This window comes from Odontesthes bonariensis, chromosome 1 (assembly GCF_027942865.1).
Source record: "Odontesthes bonariensis isolate fOdoBon6 chromosome 1, fOdoBon6.hap1, whole genome shotgun sequence".
NCBI classification, from domain to species: Eukaryota; Metazoa; Chordata; class Actinopteri; order Atheriniformes; family Atherinopsidae; genus Odontesthes; species Odontesthes bonariensis.
The window spans coordinates 24,786,130-24,804,698 of NC_134506.1; the positions used below are offsets into that span (position 1 = coordinate 24,786,130).

Consider the following 18,569-nt stretch of genomic DNA (forward strand, 5'->3'; position numbering starts at 1 on the left):
CTGACTACTGATTACTTCTTTAAAAAGTAACTTAGTTAAGTTACTGACTACTTGCTTTCAAAAGTAACTAAGTTAGATTACTTTTAGTTACTTTCAGCAGAGGCTGATCCCCCGCCCCTATAACATGAAAATGACTACCAGTTTTGCCAATACTCACTTTATTGACATGTATTTTAACCGGAACATCAAAAATGACACTGGCATTTGCAAACTTTTTCTTGAAATAGGCTTACATGTTTTTTAAATAAAAAAATAAGACAGTCTTTCTTGACTTTACTTAAAATATAAAAAAAACCTCTTACGTAAAAAAGTAATACATAATACCTATATTGAACATCCCTTGAACCTGTAATTGTCTAACATTAGAGCAGCAAGAAGTGGTTTTATGAAACAAAAACAGTATAAAAAAAAAATCAAAATACTCTTTCTTCACTTCATTTAACTGAAATACTTATTACAAATTAAATGCTTTTTTGACTTCATTAAATCTAACTTAAATACTTCTTATAAAAAATAAAGTAGCGTTTCTTGACTCAATTTAACATAAACACTTCTTTAAAAAAAAAAAAAAAATACAATAGACATTCTTGACTCCATGCATTTAACTCTGATTGCATCTATCTATGAATTACGGTAACACTTAAGTTATATTGAACATGTAGTTGTCCCGCATTAGAGCAGCAAGGAGTGGTTTAACAAAACATCAGTCATTCACTCGCAGCGATGCAGACAAACGGACGGTCATAACACGTAACCTGCTGATAATTATGGGCCCAAGGCAGTATGACAGTCAAGTTTTTGACCGAAAAATGTCACATTTATCCACTCGTTGACCAATAAAAGTTTAAACAAACCTGATTGATCGTCAGACCCGTCGCTTTGCAGAAATGTTTGTGTGCTAGTCGCCTACAACTGCAGCTGTTACTGGATTACCCAAAGCTACACCTGACGAAGTATACATAGATAACACCCGTACACTCATTCAGATATCATAGAGGATGTAATACAGTACAAAGACGTTAACAAGTCATCTTTGAGTCATCAATTGCGACCAGGTAAGATAAACAGCTAGCTAGCCCTCTCCATAGCACTGCCTGAAACGTAGGCTATATGTTATAAAGTTAGCACGAATGGCTAAACCTATCAACTATCGTCTGTGACAGGCACTGATGAAAACTGTGGTTTAGATTGGTGTATTTATTTAAAATGATTAGGGAAAGTGAGTAAAATGTAACAAATGATATCGCTGGTGTTTAACATTTTAGTGGGACAGATCAGTTTTACTGGGTAGGTAGATGTAAAATAACGAGTGACTTCAGGCGAACCCCGCTCCCATCGCGGACACTGATATAACTCATAAGAAAACGAAATTATCCCAAATTATTTCAATACAAATGTATGGTTGTAATAATCGTGAATATATGTTGACAAAAGCCAAATATATGTTCCCCTGAAATGCAGAAATAGTAACGCACGACGTTTTAGATAAGTAACTTCAATCTGACTACTAGTTTTGAAATAGTAGTTGCGTTAGACTACTCGTTACTGAAAAAAGTAGTCCGACTACAGTAACGAGTTACTAATTAACGCGTTACCGGCATCACTGTTCCTCATAAATATTCAATTAAATGTAGTCAATTCTCATTGTTCTACAAGTGTATTCTTAAAAGTGCATTTATTTTATTTTACACGAAGATTGGATCAAATTGGGATGGCTTTATCTTTAATCCCCTAAACATGAATTTATTTTTATTAATTATGCACTATATACTTAAAACATTGGGGGTTTTTTTACCTTTAGACCTCCAAAACAACTGGAGGTTGCTTTTTGGCAGCTCCATCTCTGTCTGAATCAGGTCTCAATGAGACGTCAGCATGACTAAGAAACTCTAAAGTGAAGCAGCGACACTTTGGTCCAACTTACCTAATGTTACGCAACACAATTTCAGCACAAGAAGGGCTAATTTAATAACAGTTAGGCTATAAGAGAGCTCAGTGATCTCTTCTTTTTTATTTTAAGGTAACCTGATCGTATTATACAAGTACATTTAATGCTTAAAGCATATTTAAACATAGAAATAGCTGACAAAAGCGCTATGGAAAAAAAACTAAACAAAAACGTGTGTCAGCATAAAAACACCATTATAAAAAGCTAAATAAAATGGGAAATAGGATCACATCCAGCCACAGACACTGTAGGAGAAACACAGAATTAGATTGAAACGAGTGAAAGGTCAGACAGCCACAAAAGCGCAACGAAAGAAATGTATTTTGAGATTGATTTAACATCCGATGGTAAGTGGTTCCAGACTCGTGGAGCAGCAGCTGTCATCTTTATGTTTGAGCCGTCTGAGCACAAAGCCGAGAAGTGATTTGTTTCCAGACAAAAAAGTGAGGGGGAACTCAGTCTGAGAGAGAAAATGTCTGTGGTTTATATATAAAAAAAGAGGTCGATCACATATTAGTAATCTCTACCATCTAAATATATTAGAAAATCGTTTGTCTTTTCAAGCGGCAGAGATTCTAACTGGGTATCCAAGTCTATGTGTAGATGAAGAGAAACATTAGGTCAAATGCTCAGTGACGTTACACTGCCCCCTGGTGGTCGGGCTGCACTCTTTCTACACCCGCTTCTTGCAGATGTGAACGCCTCTGTACTCATGTCAAGACCAGACAAACTGCAGGTCCATGATCAATAAAACACGAGAATCCATGCAACCCAGCAGTCTTGAAATGATCCCATTAAAGTCTAATATTTGTATTTTCTTTTTCCACTGACGTGTGTTTTCTTTGACAATCACGTGTATTGGTGGAGCACGTTTCAAAACCATGAGATAATACGTTTAACCTGGAACTGGCTTTTTTCAGTCATCAGATGAGCTATAGATACGAGCTGAAGATGAACAGCATCTTGTTTAGTTTTATCCACATCAGCTGAGTTAAAACTCATCCAGCTTTTAAATTGCAGAGCAGACTGAATCAAAAATGATGATGTTTCCAAGGGCGTAGGAATGAGTTTGGGGGGGGACACATATCAGAAACCTGACAGATAGAAAACAATTTTTAGGTGGGACAAATGCGCTTGTCTCCAACATTTGGGTCGTACCCCCCGTTTCCTAAGCCTATGATTGTCTCCCTTTTTGAACCAGAAACACTCTGAGATGTAATATCTGAAAAAGAGATACAAACTAAACACAAAAACCTGAGTCACATAAAGACATTTTAATACAAAAACATTGTGGACGGACAAAAGTTTACACGATCTGAGCGAGGAAGAGAACATGATTTTGTAACATGGTTTGTAGGGTGAGACCGTATACAGTAAGTATCATCTGTACGACATCATAAACTCTACCTGTAGTGAAAAGTGCTTTGTAGGAAAAAAAATAAAAATAAAAAAAAAATCAGTGGGCTTTCATTAAAGAACATAACAAGTACAAAAATGAAAATCCAAGAAAAAAAGACGAAATCGCAGAGTCGTCAGAAAATAAATGTATATGTGAACACATTTCTACTCAGACAGGATTCCTCCGTACATCAATTAATGCGTTGTTTGGAGTCAGTGGTCCGATGTTGAGGCTGGAGCGACGAGAGTCTCTGCGAGATTTAACTGCCGGCAGGCAGGCCGGACCACTGCAGGGCACCATGCCAGTCTGAACTACGCGGTTAGCAGGAAAGTCCCCGGCCACTTCAAGCAACAGTTCCTCCATGACGGCGGGCTCCTCTGTGGGGAGAGAAGAGCGCCTCCACGTGGAGGGGAGAGGGGCATTCACCAGCTCCCGCATTTCTTCCCTGGACCTGGTGGGCCTGTCAGGCTGCCCTGTCCTGCTGCTGTCTGGGCTTTCTTCGTGGTAGCGGCTCAGCTTTTCCACACTGCCAACGTTTGCAGGTTTACCATCAGCAGCAAAGACTGAAACACAGCACATCAGCAGCACAGTTAGACGTGGCAGGAAATCATATCTCATGCTCTTTAAACTTACACCGAGGCAAAGCACATCACTGCTTCCTGCTAAACAACAAACTAATGATGGTATTTCAGATTGGGTCCTCTGCATCTTCATAGTGTAGAACAAGTTTTAAAACATAGACAGTATAGAAAAGATGGACAAAGCCTCTGGGTCTTAACCCCTTCCCATTGCTAGAAAACGTGCCTAAACTTAGAGTAAACTGTTCTAAAACCACGTCGCAAATGCTTGTTTTTGTGTAGTTTTTCTTGAACAGTCAGAATCGCTCTATGAATAACTGGAACCGAGTTACAGATGTAGGAACACACTGATAAAACAGTAAAACAGACAGACCCAATAGCACAAAGAAAGAACATTTTCTTCAGGCTTTTGTAAACGTATGACCAGGTACTCACTCTGGCTGGCTCTTAAAACCTGTGGAGCTCCTACGGGCTCGTGAGGTTCATTTAAAGTATTGATCAAAAGCTAAAGATGCTGGTTTTTATTCTGAAATCACCGTATCGAGACTGTTTACAGGCATAACAGACATATATAAGTGAATACATAAAACATGAGGCCCAGCTGTTGGCTACATGACGATGCAACAATAATCCATGGAAATATCCAGAAGAAACATTTCCTTTTTTTGGCTAAAGGCTTCACTACAAGGGGAATGTGAGGACCCTTGTTGATGTTGTTTTTGACCACTATGGTCACAAAATTGTAAAATGTATTGATAGAAATGCAAAGACTCTCAGCTATTCAAAAGGATGAGCCATGTGTACCTACTTATACACGGCCTCAGGACAATCTATTTACAAAATACAACAGGTGGGAAAAGCTCTTGTGCAATTACTGTTAACCCCCAGGTTAGAATACATTTTTATATTCAAGATTCCTATCAACTAATCATTTCCAAACTTATTAGCCAATGAAGAAATGTCTTGAAGTGCAATGGCACTGAGGGCTTTTAGCCGTCTGCTCCACAACGTTCAAAATGTGTCAACGTCTCTGAGGAAATTCAAAATTAATACACATGGTCCACAAGTTATTATGGTGCCCACAGCTATAGTCACTCCACAAGCTGTGTGCCACATGTCCCTCTTGGAACAATTCCATGATTATGTAGATATTAGGCCTAAAAGAGATGTACTTTTGTTCCTGCAACTCAAACCTGTCCAAAAAGTCCCAAAATAAAAATAAAAAAGGTCTAAAAAGATACCAACAAACCAATGGGTGATGTCATTGTGGCTACGCTCCTCTTTTAAAGACTGTAGTTAAAATAATTAGTTTAAACTACTCCTTCAAGTGACAGTAACAAGTGAACACAACATGGAAATGAGTAAAGGTGCAATTATGTATAAAGATCTGAGTGACGAGGATGCTTAAAGATCCACTTCCATCGTTATTTCATTTACAAATATACATATTACTGTGGTCACCACTATGATTGAATGCATTGTGCATCGTTTGTCAAAAATATCGTCCTTGTCTCCTTGTTTCAAGCTGTTTTGTGTGAGCTAGAATTGGCCTGTGTGGCAAACGACTGGCTTTTCCGGTTTTCCTCATGAATATCCGCGACGTGACAATAAGGCACCTCTGATTGGTTTCTAAAAAAAAAAAAACGTCACGGGGCACACCCCCAGACCTCCAGCTGAGCTGTGCCACTGCCAGCCCGCAGCGCGCTATGTTTGAACTGTGCCCGGAGTTTCTTGCTGCACAGCAACGATTGGCAATCATTGCTGTGAATTTGTGAAAGTTGGCGGATAAAATCATGTCTTCATGTATTCGCACCGCCTTACTCGCGCGAGTATTGCCGCGGGTGTAAATTGAATTTACTCGCTTTATTCGCGCGAGTAAAAAAATGAGCGAATAGCTCAAGGGGCTATCCATTTCATTCTCTCATCAACCATGGCTGATATAAGTACCATCGCGTCCTTGTACCTGCTGTGGCAGTCCGAGATTCGTCTGAAACGCACACGCCGTCATGTCTGGGTCAGTGACATCATCCGGTGGTGCATTCAGCTCGGATAATTTCACCGCCTTCTCCAGGAGTTGCGTCTGGATGACGGCCGCTTCCAGCGGTATTTCAGGCTCACCAGGACCCAGTTTGATGACCTGCTCGGGAGGATCGGTGCCGTGATCTCTCGGCAGGACACCAACTACAGGAAATGGAGCCGTGACCACCTGAAATCGGTGCCATGATTTCAGGTTTATTTATTTTTTTTAATTTATTTTATTTAGTCAGGGACCATGTCCAAAATACATTAATTACAAAGTAAAGAGATGACCTGCACCAGATTGTAGTTTAGAAGCTAATTTCCATCTGCAGTCCCATCTGCATGTCACAGACACGACTCCATTTCAGCTGCCTGTCCATCAGATTAGCTGTGGCCATGCCATACAAGGCTATGGGCGAGGCTTACGACCGAGTGACGAATCAAAGTTTCGCCTTCTCTCACGCGCTCATTTGTCTGTGTCTCTAAGTGGGTTGACCCTTCAATGACCAGTGCAGCCCAAGTAGATCAAATTACACTTTGGTGCGGCGCATACTCATATGACTTGTTGTGGCCTACCACATTTTAAAATGAGTGACACAAAAGTGGTTTCCAGCGAAAGTTGGCCTTTAAACTTGTTTAAATCTGCTTCATGGATTTACCTAAAAATGATGCTGCCTGCTCTTGACTCAGTGACTGTCATAATCAGAAATAAGGACTTTGATTGGACAATACCTTTACCTTTCAGATGTTCTTTTGGTTGACTGACCGACCCACAGAGCTCTCTCAGTTTGTTGCTTAACTCCAGATTAGCCCCCTTGTAGTGGTTCAGCTCCTTCCTGAGGTTATAGATCCATCCCTCATACTGCCGCTGCCTTCCTGCCAGGCCCTCATCCATTTGTTCTGTTACGATGTGAGAAAATGCACAGAGGTATATAGTTACTATCAATGTGATTGACACACTTTATAGAGCAATAACACAAGCACACGCAACATAAACAAGCAATTACCTTTTGGCAATACCGGTGCTTTGATTTAACTTACATACGACCTGTAAATCTTAAATATGCCCAAAGTGGGCTGTTGAATAAGGAATTTCTAATGTATTGTGATACAGAAACCCTGTTTATGGTGAGACATCAGTTGGTTTATGGTTGTAATAGGCCAAAGGGCCTGGACTAAGAACCAGGTTCAACATATCCATTAAACTTTTGGTGAACTGGCTTAACTAACCCGACCGACAAAGTTATTTCTAAGCTGTTCTTGTCAACTGAGATTTTCACACTCTGGATTTGAGTGTTTATGTAAAATGAGTGGAGTGGACAGAGTCCATTTCCTGTCATCGAGGTTCTAAAATGTTAAACAAAAAGGGTTTTGAGTTTTCCAGATATTTCGATTTGCTTTTTAAATGTTACATTAGATGGATGTGAAAATGCGCAAAAAGATATCATCAACAGGGACAAACCTCAGAGTAATCAGTGTACACGTGTTTGTTTCTTATCTCGCAGACTAGACTGTGCAGGAGCAGGTTATGTTCCCAGCATAAGTCGTCATAGTAAGAAGTGATAAAGTGATGCTGAAAATCAAGAGCTGAACCTGAAGTTATGTCGCCAAGCCACAAATCCTGCTCTGCAGAACAGGTGGGATTCTCACCTCGACACTGTTGCAACAAGAGCTGCACACTCCTCTCATGTTCCTTCTGCTGCTGTGTAAGCCGGCGATCTGTGTCGAGTTGAGTGCGATCGAGGGCGTTTTCTAACCACTGCACCAGCCTCTGCTGTTCATCAAGCTGCATTTCCAGCTCAGTGAGGGCCAGCTGAAGCTTTCGCTCCTCCTCGCGCAGAGACACCACCTGCAAAACACATCCACATGACTTCAGGCATCGGTCTGACCTTCAACAGTGACACTGCGCAGATGTCATGTAAAAAGGCGTCAGCGCTGATGGTACGGATGATAATGCAGATGGAGTGTAAATGAGAACAGTAGCGATGGAACTTGGCAGTTTTTTCTGAAAAAAAACCCCCCAAACTTATGGCGTGTTGAAATGCTGAGAATATAGTTTAAAAGAGGGGGGTGTTACACAAACCTTGTCAAAGTACTTGCACAGCAGAGCTCTGGTCTCAGAGGCAGACAGATAACTCAGCTTAGCCATGAGGTTCATTTCCCACTGGGAGAGCATACTGGCAGAAGCCCTCAGTTGCCTCTGTCTGTGAGTGATGGCCTCATTCTTGTACTCAATGGCTGCGTCCAGAGCCTCGATTGCTTCGTCCAACTGGAAAAGGGTTCGCTCCTCCTTATATCACAATGAACAGACTTTAACATTCAGCCTTTAACAGTAAACATGCATTGCCACTTTCTTGTGAGTTTCTGCTATTGCAATGTGATTACTCAATATGATCCCTGCGCCGCAACTCTTGACCTAAAGTGTGCAGACAATAAAACTGTATCGAGCTGCTCGATATCTGACCTCAGCAGAGAGCAGGCTACCCTGCCGCAGTTTATCATCCAGCTCAACGCGTTGCTTAAGCAGGGAATCCTTCTCTTGACGTAGGTTGGAGATCTCCTGGCGGATCTGTTGGGAGTCTTGAGCACTGCTGCTGCGAAGGAGACCATTCCTCTCACTCAGCTCTTGCTCAAGTGTCTCAATGCGCCCAGTGAGTGTCATCAGATCTTTACTTAAGGCCTGGATGAAAGCGGAATAACATAGCTTCAGCATTTGGCAGAGTCCTTGTCAGACCATCCTGATTTAATTCAGTTTGTAAATACCTGACTGGAGCGGAGCCTCTTGGTCTCCAGCCCGCTGCGTTCTTGCAGCAGGGCTTCTTTCTTGGCCAGGATTTCCTCGCGTTTGGTCAGCTCTCCTTCCAGATCTTCCAGTCCTCTCCTTTGTTCTAGTACACGCTCCATTTCCTCATCCAGCCAGCGCTTCTGTTCCTCAATCTTCTACTCACACAAAGTCACAAAAATCAAGCTTTGATAAAGCCGTACTGCAAAACTGGACTAACTTTTTACAACTGCTGGAACAGAAATTGCACATTCGTCATATTTTTAATTCACCACCGCTTAAGGTGCGCAAATAAACTTTTGCACCTGTTGCTCTTCTAATGAGATGACAGAGCCATTGCTTCCACTGCGTCTTTGTCTCTGGAAGGCTGCGATTTCTTCAGTCTTTATTCTCAGGATCTTCTGCTGCTGCTCATTCTTTATCTCAAGTTCCTGTCACCGTGACAAAGAAAGGAGATAAAGATTAATTAAGGGACACAGATAGAAAACTGCATTTGTGTGAAAAAAAAATATGTGAAAAATGCATTTTTACACTTACCTAACGGTCATATCATGGTTTATAGTTTCATAAAGCTATTTGAGCAAAGGAAACGTTGTTGCATTTAAACCCAAAGGAAGTTTATCTATTTAAAAAAAAGAATGGCCTCAGCTGTCTGAAATGTTTGTAAGCCAGGATTTTTTTTGTCTTTATTTAATGAAGATACCATCAAACACAACTGCAAAATGCCTGTTTAGGTGGGCACATCCAAAAAAAAACAATCAATCAAACACCACTGTCAACAAGAAGAATTCACTACTCGGAGTGCAGCATTACGTAGGACAGTAATGCACGCGTGTTTAATAAAACGTTGAGATAATGTTGGATTGATAAAGATGTGATGCTGCTCAACACTACCTTGACTCTGTGAGTCCGTCGCTGCATTTCGGTCTCCAGACGTCGTTTCTGCTGACTCTCCTCGCGCAGCTTCCTCTGCAGCTGCTCCTGCTGCTGTCTCATAGACTGGACACTTCTCTCCAGCTCCAACACGCGACGTTCACTCTGGACGGGAAGGTTGGCCAGACGAGCAGTATCCCTCTGTCGCTGACTCAGTACCTAACATTTTCAGCATACACATGTCCCCATTCAGATCTTTGCAGGTCTGGAAGATGTAATGCTTTACATGTTTTGCAAGATAATGTTCTTCGACGTGCCACACAATTCCACTTGATCCTGTGAGGGACTGTTAAAGGCCTATGTGCTAGGTTACACAAATACAGAGGTGTGAAAGTCAAACCTGAACTTTGCTCTGAGCAGCAGCTATCTTCCTGCGACACTCCTGTGCTCTGGTCTTGTCTGTTGCACTTATCTCTCTCTCTTGCTGCTCTAAATCCTGCAGCTGCCGTTGAGCCTCCTGCAGCTCCTGCCGGGCCTGCACAGCTTCACTCTCCAGAGCAGTGATCTTATGACTGTATTGCTTATTCAGGGCCTGAGCATCCTTACCTAAATACAATACAAACCATTTAGACACACAAACACAGCAGAGAGCATCTATTTGCCAAGAATGCAGCTAAGGAGGAGCATTGAAATTGCGACCTGTTTTGACCAGCTCCTTGATGAGTTCTTCTTTCATGCGGATAGTTACAGAAAGCTCCCTGATCTTCTGCTGTGCCTGAAGAAGTCCCAACTCTGAAACACCTTCAAAACCTCTCTGACTTTCTCCAGTGCTGGAGTTGGCTACACAGAGATTTGGGAGAGTACATAAGAGGTTAGCGTAGATGGAGCTTTGAGTGAATAATTCATATTCAAGTCCCCAACCGATTTCCCACCAAATCAACTGTCACAGAGATGGCTGTAAAACATACAAGCTTTTCTGGCTAAACACAGGTGCTGGTCTGGCTCAGGCAGCTGAGATGTTGGCCCTCTGCCACCAGGTACAAGTCCTCCCGACATCATGTCCCGCTTGGTCCAGGTCAGGTTCACCTGTCTGAGAGAATCCCTGGTTTTTACAGTGCTAGTTACATATTCCACACATAAAGTGAGCATTGGTGCCATGACATCGATGCATTTCTTTCAATAAGACTGAATGAGGTAAGTTATGATCTATGAGTTCTACAAACACAATATACCTGAATCTCTCCTGGTTTACACTGGAATAACTTTCCTCTTTTTCCCTGTAATAAATCTCTATTCCTCCTGGAATCTCCTGCTCCTCATAATGTTTCCCATCATGATTAGGTCCATGACCAGTATGACCAATTCGACTGACCTGTAACAAACAAACAAAAGTGGTCACCTTTTGGAGGGAGACACCACTCCCAGCGTTCCTGCTGTGCTTTGAAGGACACCTGGGAGTCCTGTTCTAAACACTTTAAAAGGCGCATTCTTAATTTACACCATATCTTTTCCACTGTGTCGAATCTGACATCTAAGGCAAGTGTTGATTGATGATGGTGTTAGTGTTTTCAATGTGTCATGAGTGGATGAATGCTGTCACAGTTCAAGTGACGCTCTACCTCAGACACCTCAGGATGTTACAGTACAACTCATAGTTCACAGTATGACCCTGGGGATGGATTTAAGCTACAAAAACATGAGAATGTCACAAAAAAAAACTATGACTGAACACTCCTGACCTGACATTTCATCTTGAATATAATAGATTGAGGCTTCTTCCTTGGTAGTGTGCCATTTAGCCTTTGACTCATAAGGCCAGTAGACCCATCTTTCAAAATCAGTGACCCTTGATAGAAAGCTTGGATGTGTTTGAAAAATAATTTGGTGTTTGCTCCCTGCACAAGCTTAAGGTCCATGGTGACACAGCAAATTTGCACTTGCCAGCTGTCTGACTGGTAGTTGTAGGGAACAGTCTACATCTGGCAGGAGAACCTGGACACTGCACAAGATGACTACGTTGAAGTGGATAACAGGCAAATCAAAATCAGGTACGTTTCTTCCTTCATATGGGGGCTGCTGAGTGGTTACCTGTCGATGTGGGCCTTCATTCTGACTATGCTGCATGGAGCTCATAGGGGCAGTGTGTGGCCGCAGTCTCATGTTAAGGCCGAGGCCCATCGGTCCAAGAGTAGACAGCTGAAACTGTAGCTCTACTATTAGGTCCTGTTGCTCCTGCAGTTTATCACTCTGAGACAGAAGCAAACAAAATCAGTAACAAATCATTGGTAAAATCAATCAATACAGGGCGCTTAAGCTAATATGTGAAACACTGCTCTCGTGGAACAACCACATTATGATGACACCACGTCTAACCTGTTGCTTGTATTGCTCCATAGCATCCTCCAGAGCCGCTAAAAAGTCTGTGTTCTCCTTCTCCAACCGCTGGATCTGTGACTGAAGATGAGCAATACTATCTTCTTTCTCACATTCATGCTCATTGCTCCACCGCTCCTCCACTGCATCCGTGTCCTAAATGACACAATGAAGCCCGATTAGGGCAGACCTTTATACAAATTTGAAAGAATGAAAGAGACATACCTGTTGTCTGATAGAAGGCCTGCCTCTCCTCAATGCAATGCTGTCCTCGGTGGAGCTGTTCTCGATGCCGCTGTCCGGTCCAGAGGCAGTGGTGAGCCCGCTCCGTTCCTCCTCCACTGAGCACAGCCACTCCTTCACTCTCAGACTCTGCTCTGCAGTCAGCGCCCCTTCACTCTGCAGCTCCCGCAGCAACCTGTCACACAACAACAACAGAAATTGAAGGAGGATGCCGAAACTTCTTACATTAACAAACTATTAAAAAGAAACCAAAAGCAGATTTTACACCCAGAAAGACAACAAACTGATGTCGAGTGACTTCATCACTGGCCTGAAAGATGTTTAAAAAAAAATAAAAATCGTCCGAGCTTTTATACATCAATCCCAATCAATTACATTTTTTTTCCTCCGTATTCCATATAACTCTGTATTCAGTCAACCTTTTATCTGAGTAAACATGATTTAGAGGGTTGTAAGCTACTATACTAGTTTTTGGATAAGCAAATAAAAGCAAACTAAAGTGAAACCATTTGGATTTATTCGATGTCATTTCAAACATTTACTCTGCCTTTTTGGTATCCAGCTCTATGGTACAACCAGAATGTTTTGATATCCAAGATTTTTATTTTTATTTTGTATCTACATATGCACGTAGCATCAATGATAAGGTATCTCTATATTCGAGCATGAACTTAACACTCATTGGTTGGGAAAATACCAGACCACAATATATGCGATTGTTAAAAGTAAAAGGTTTAACACTGCTGCACTTTAGAGCCACGACTAAATAATATAGTTTTAAAATCTAACTTCTTAAATGAGAGTGCCTCAACCTGTAAGCAGTGTCTGTGCAAGTCCTATAGTGAGCACTCTGAGCTTGCATCCTGCTGATCTCGCCCTCTCCAAGTCGAGGTCTTCTGCTTGGATCGGCGTGAGAAATGATGCGGGTCTCTGAGCGCTGACGGTTTTCAAGTGCTCTGCGAAGGGCCTTGATTTGCTGCTCCAGCCCTTCCACGCGATCTGGCTCACGCTTGCAGTTGACTGTAGCTCGGTTCTGAATGTTTCTAGCTCTCATCGCATAGTTTAGTGTGTTCAGACTCTCGTCAAAGTCTGCGGAAGATGGGCTGATGCAGGCAATCATCAGTGTCTTTGAATTTCCGCCCAAAGAGTCTTTTAGTATCCTAGTCAAAACAAGAAACATACAAACTGCATGAAAAATCATTTTAAAAACTTGTTGTGAGAATTGTGTGCTACAGTATGAGATGCCTTAACAAAACCTACCTTGTGATTTTAGAATCTCTGTATGGTATATGAGAGCCTTTCCTCTTGGGATCTCCAAGTGCCCCGATAACATTACCCAGAGCCAGGAGACCGCTATTGATCTGGATGCTCTCCTTCAGTCTCTCTCCTGTGTTACCCGTCCTTAAGATACGTTCTGACCCTGCCAGGTCAACAAAGTGAAACTTGGAAGACAGCATTTGTGGTCCTGAGCTTGCAGCAGTCCCATAAAGGCGAGAGCTTCCACGACGTTGATCCATGTACAGGGTAAAAATGGTGTGTGACCGGCTGGAGTTTGGATTCATCTGCGTTGCACCAGTGTGTCTGGCTGTGTTTCCCGACTCTAGTAAGCTCAAAACCTCATCCAGACCCTCCACTTCACACTCCTTTACACCGCACAGAACTACAGTCACAAATACAGTAATATAAAATGCAGATTAATACATACCAAAACCATTATCAAAGAAGGAAAAAGCTGTACTGCACATCATCACACGCCAAAAGAATACTGTCAGAACTAACGAGGCTGCTTGTTCCATACCAATGTTGCCTTTATCCTCCCGGATGTGGATGTCCTTGCTGGCAGTCTCCACTTCCAGTAAGTCCTTGAACTCCTCTTTATAGACCTCCAAATAGGAGACCCGAATCGAGAAGTCTGTGAGGTCGTTTTCATCTAGCAGCTTGAAGACATCCGCAACGGCTCTGGGGATGATACCCTGCTCTTCATCTCTGAAGGAGCCTATTGGTACACGGACACATTACTGCATGAAACAGGTTTTGTGAACACAGAAATTCTTTCTGGTATCCTCCAATGGAAACATACTGCTATGACAATGCAGAACAAGACAGCAAAAACTTACTAATATTAGCTTCTCCGATGGTGTAAGTCTTGCCTGAGCCTGTTTGCCCATAGGCAAATACTGTGGCATTGAAACCTTGGAAGAAGGCATCTATGAGTGGCTGCACCGACTCAGAATAAACCTCCTCTTGACAACATGCTTCCTCAAATAAAAAGTCACAAAAAAAGTGTCGGTCATGGCCCAAAGTAACCTGATGCAGATCAGGGTCCACGGTAATACAACTCTCATGGCAGTGTAGAAGCTCTTTGGGCAGCAGGGGACGCACTCGAACAGCTACTTGGACTGCAGAATCGTCCCCTCTTCCTTGGCCAATGGGTACTTTGGAGGACATCTTTCCTGCACTCCTCTTGCTCCTCTTACTCCTCTTTGCTCCACCCTTATGTATTGATCATCTTTAGGTTGCTGGAAAGAACAGATATCATCTATCAACATAGATATTTGAAACATCTTGTGTCTCCAGACTGATGGATGTTATGAATTTAGGGATGGTGTGGTTAATGGTGTGAAAATGTACCAAACTAACCTGCATATAACCTGATATTTCTTAATTTAAGCTACAGCGTCTCTGTCTCTAATGTCTTAATTTAGGAGACAACATCACCATAATGCAATACTAGTTACCGAAGCAGAGAACTGTGATCAATAAATCACGTGAAAAAATGGCTGACGCGAGCAAAAAAAAAGAACCCAAAACACATGGAAATCAAGGCACTTTATATCAAGTCTTTATATATTTGCATAAGAAGACTTAATAAATTAAGTAGTGCCATAAAGGACGGCCCTGCTCCCTGATTCACAACCAAGCCAAAAGAAAGACTAATCACACAGACACCTGCCACGACATGAACCCAAAGGAAAAGTCTGTTATGAATAATTAACTTGCATTTCAAAGAGACGTCCCATTACAGTTTACACATTAGCATACAGTTCAAGTTACGCTTATATATAATGAATATGACAAAAGATCTGCTTTAATCGGAGAGCATTCACATCCAAACCGAGGAAAGGGTTTAGGAATTACACTTCTTTAACATTTAAACGACTTTTTTTTTTAGAGGCTCAAATATAACTAGACACTGGACTCAAAGGCTCTTTGATAGACAGCTGTGGGATACTCCTTCAATACTTCTTCATCAACTAAACAGCAAAAAAAATTCTGGAGTCTGTTACAAGTGTGTCAATTGCATTAGGAGTCCCCCCCCCCAAAAAAAAAAAAAATCCATCGGTGTGATGGCAAGAGCAACAGGAATGGGCCAATCAACTATTTCATCTGAAATAAAAGAGCAGACTGGTGAGCATGGCATGATGGAGGGTCTGAATGTCGTGGCTTAACAGTGGGACAGTCACAGGATTCTTTCCATGTTAAAAAAAAAACACACAGCAACCAGCCAAATGATGATGAACCTCCAGCAGGAACGCATATCATTATCCTAGTCTACCATAAATAAAAGATTTCACCAGAGCAAATGATGCAGATTCACCACAACTGTTCATAGAGTCAGATTACAAAAAAACACTATTTTTGAAAAGCAAGACCAGTTCTGCAACAGCACTTTGGAGTTTGGACAGATGAAACAGACATCAACCTGAACCGGAGTGATAGGAATATAAAAATATAAAGAGGGCACCACTTAATCCACAAGCACGACTTCGCCCGTGGAGGCAATGCGATGGCCTACATGGGTTCAAATGAGGTTACTACTGCTTATTGTTGATGTGACAGAAAACAGAGGCTGCTGCAAACTGAAAGCAACCTAGGGTTTTACTTTATTCTATAAAATAAAGAGTGGATTAATCAGGAATAGCCAAGCCAGTCACTTAATCTCAGTCCACTCACACCTGCATTTCAATGGCTGAAGACTAAATAAAAGGTAGAGAGACATGCAAAAAACAATAACTGGATCCCAACTGTTTGGCTATGTCAAAGGGTTTCAGACTTCAGACACTTGATGCTTACAAAATATCAAAAACGATTACTTAGTTCATTTCACAATTCCTACACAATTTTCCAATTTAGATTTAATATGTCAACCAAGTTCATCTAACAGCATGCTTTCAGCATTGAGGCGCAAAACACCTTTGGACTCACCAGTAGCATTCTCAGAAATGTGTTTCTGACTCTTCAATCTCCTTTTTAAAGAGGTAAAATGTGATACCGTTGTATCTCAGGTGTAACTGGATGGTCCATAGAAAAGACCCCGAATCTCTGCCGCTGTACACATTTATTTAAATAAAGTAGTTCACACAACACAGCAAACTAAAACCGAGTTTCACAACTTGTCATTCTAAAAAGGAGGCACCGAGTGTGTGGGTCCCACATGAGTTTGGTGGAGTTACATTAAATATAGCTACTGTACTACCCACTGACCTTTACCTTTACCTTTTTAACAGCAACCTTACAGGTTCATAAACATCCACTATAAGCAAAATGTGTGAGTTACTTTGGCCGCGATTCAGGTGGCTCCGAAAACTGTTTTTTTTTTTGGGGGGGGGGCTGGTGTGAAATGGTGTTATCAACCTAACGAGACGCAATCCCGTCGCAGGGAGCACCCTACTGTGAGTTAAGCAAGTTAGCAAGGTAACGTTAGCTCGCCATTGTTTAAATGAACAAAGTAAACGCGGTGACGTTTACAAACCGTTACTTGCAAAGAAAAAAAAAACAATAAAAAACTTAGAGCATGCCGGCTTTTCTCTCTCGTTAATGCAACGTTACGCAGCTTCACGAAGTTGACAAACTCGTCAAAGCGCTTGTTTTTTCCAGAATAACTACAGCTAAGCTAAAGTTAGCCAGCAGTCCGAGCTACAATCAAAAGATGAGGCTGGGTAATGTTGTAACTGATACGCGGTGGGAACGCTACACCGCACGCATTGACTGGATGTGGCTTCTGTGAGCTGTAATATTTAACGGAACTTACTTTAGAATAGCAGGAGTTACAGCATGGTTTCAGGATAACACTGGAGTTTTCTTTTTTTTTTGGGGGGGGGGGGTAAAAGCTGAGAGGCAGTCGAGGGAGGAGCCCGAAAGTTTGGGCTTGGAGCGTTTTGGCTTTGGTCTGCAGCAAGGCATCTGTGCTGGAGACTCAACGCAGAGGGAGAGCCAAAACACGACAATACATGGGATGTCTCTGCATTCATTTATCAAATTCTTTGTAACTGAGACACGCAACTGATTACAGTCTCAGTTTGGCCACTTCGTGCCTCATGTTGGTTTGCTTTACATTGTTTTTTGTAGTCTTTTGTGCCTTGGTTCATTTTGGTAATCCCTTCAGACCCTGCGTCCATTGGAATGGACATGACATATTTCTGTCTCTAAACCAATAAATACTCTGTAATTTAATTATGCCAGCAGTGCATGTTACTGACTGGATCCTGATTATCCAATCACAATCATTTCATGACATTGAGCAAGCTCTGAGAGAGTGACAGACATCAGACAAGACAAGCTCTCAGTATAATTGTAACAGGTACAAGTGATAATATTTGAAGTTATTTTGAATATATATCATATCATTAATTCATAGGATTTTTTCAAAGTCTATGGAGTTGGGCGGGTTCAGCTAACACTCAAATGTTTAGTGTCAGTATATAAAGAAACAACATACCTGTAAGTTTTTCATTTTCATACAGTTTACTATGGGGAAAACAGATTTTTCAGGTAATCTTATCTGCAGTCACACATCTATTGTGATCATGTGCATGTTCAGATTGCATTATTTCTGTATCTTCTTGCAGGCTCCAGGTTTTCCTGGTGATGACCTCACTGCTGTTCCCTACCCACTCTGTGATACACCATCAAGTTCATGTGCATGTTAAAAACTATACATAGACTCAAAACCATGCAAACATCCAGTTCCAGATGTTTAGGTCATACCTGATTGGTTACTATGTGGAAAAACTCAGCATTATTTTTCTTATGTTTTCATGACATTTTACGCCCATTTTGTCGCGGCGTCCATTGGAATGGACATGAAAAAATACTATTAAAAACATGAGATATCAAAAATGTGGTTTTTGCACTTTGTTTTTATGTTGGAGAGGAGTCAGAATCAGTTTGAAATTTTTTTTTTGCTCAGCCAAAAAAATGCAGGTCTGTTTGCAGCTGTTGTCTGTTTGCATCTTACTGGGAGATGTTTATGATTCTTCCCAGTTTGATCATTTTAGTAGTTTTGTGTCTCTTTGTGGTCATTTTGCTTCTTTTCGTAGTTGTTTTTTTTTTCTTTCCATTTTCTGTCTTTTA

At 41.6% G+C, this 18,569-nt stretch overlaps 1 protein-coding gene across 1 annotated transcript; it reads right to left on the reverse strand.

The window, feature by feature from the left end:
• Positions 1-3,207: 3,207 nt before the first annotated feature.
• Positions 3,208-17,309, reverse strand: kif7 (kinesin family member 7). Its single transcript, XM_075461823.1, has 20 exons — positions 17,248-17,309; positions 14,333-14,734; positions 14,014-14,211; positions 13,476-13,875; positions 13,028-13,375; positions 12,198-12,390; positions 11,973-12,128; positions 11,688-11,846; positions 10,832-10,971; positions 10,568-10,689; positions 10,299-10,439; positions 10,000-10,205; positions 9,621-9,818; positions 9,032-9,157; positions 8,708-8,884; positions 8,409-8,624; positions 8,028-8,234; positions 7,595-7,793; positions 6,683-6,844; positions 3,208-3,910 (listed from the first exon to the last, which is right to left on the reverse strand). Exons 2-20 carry the CDS (start codon positions 14,661-14,663, stop codon positions 3,516-3,518), a joined length of 4,074 nt encoding a protein of 1,357 aa, XP_075317938.1. The 5' UTR covers positions 14,664-14,734; positions 17,248-17,309; the 3' UTR covers positions 3,208-3,515.
• Positions 17,310-18,569: the final 1,260 nt, after the last annotated feature.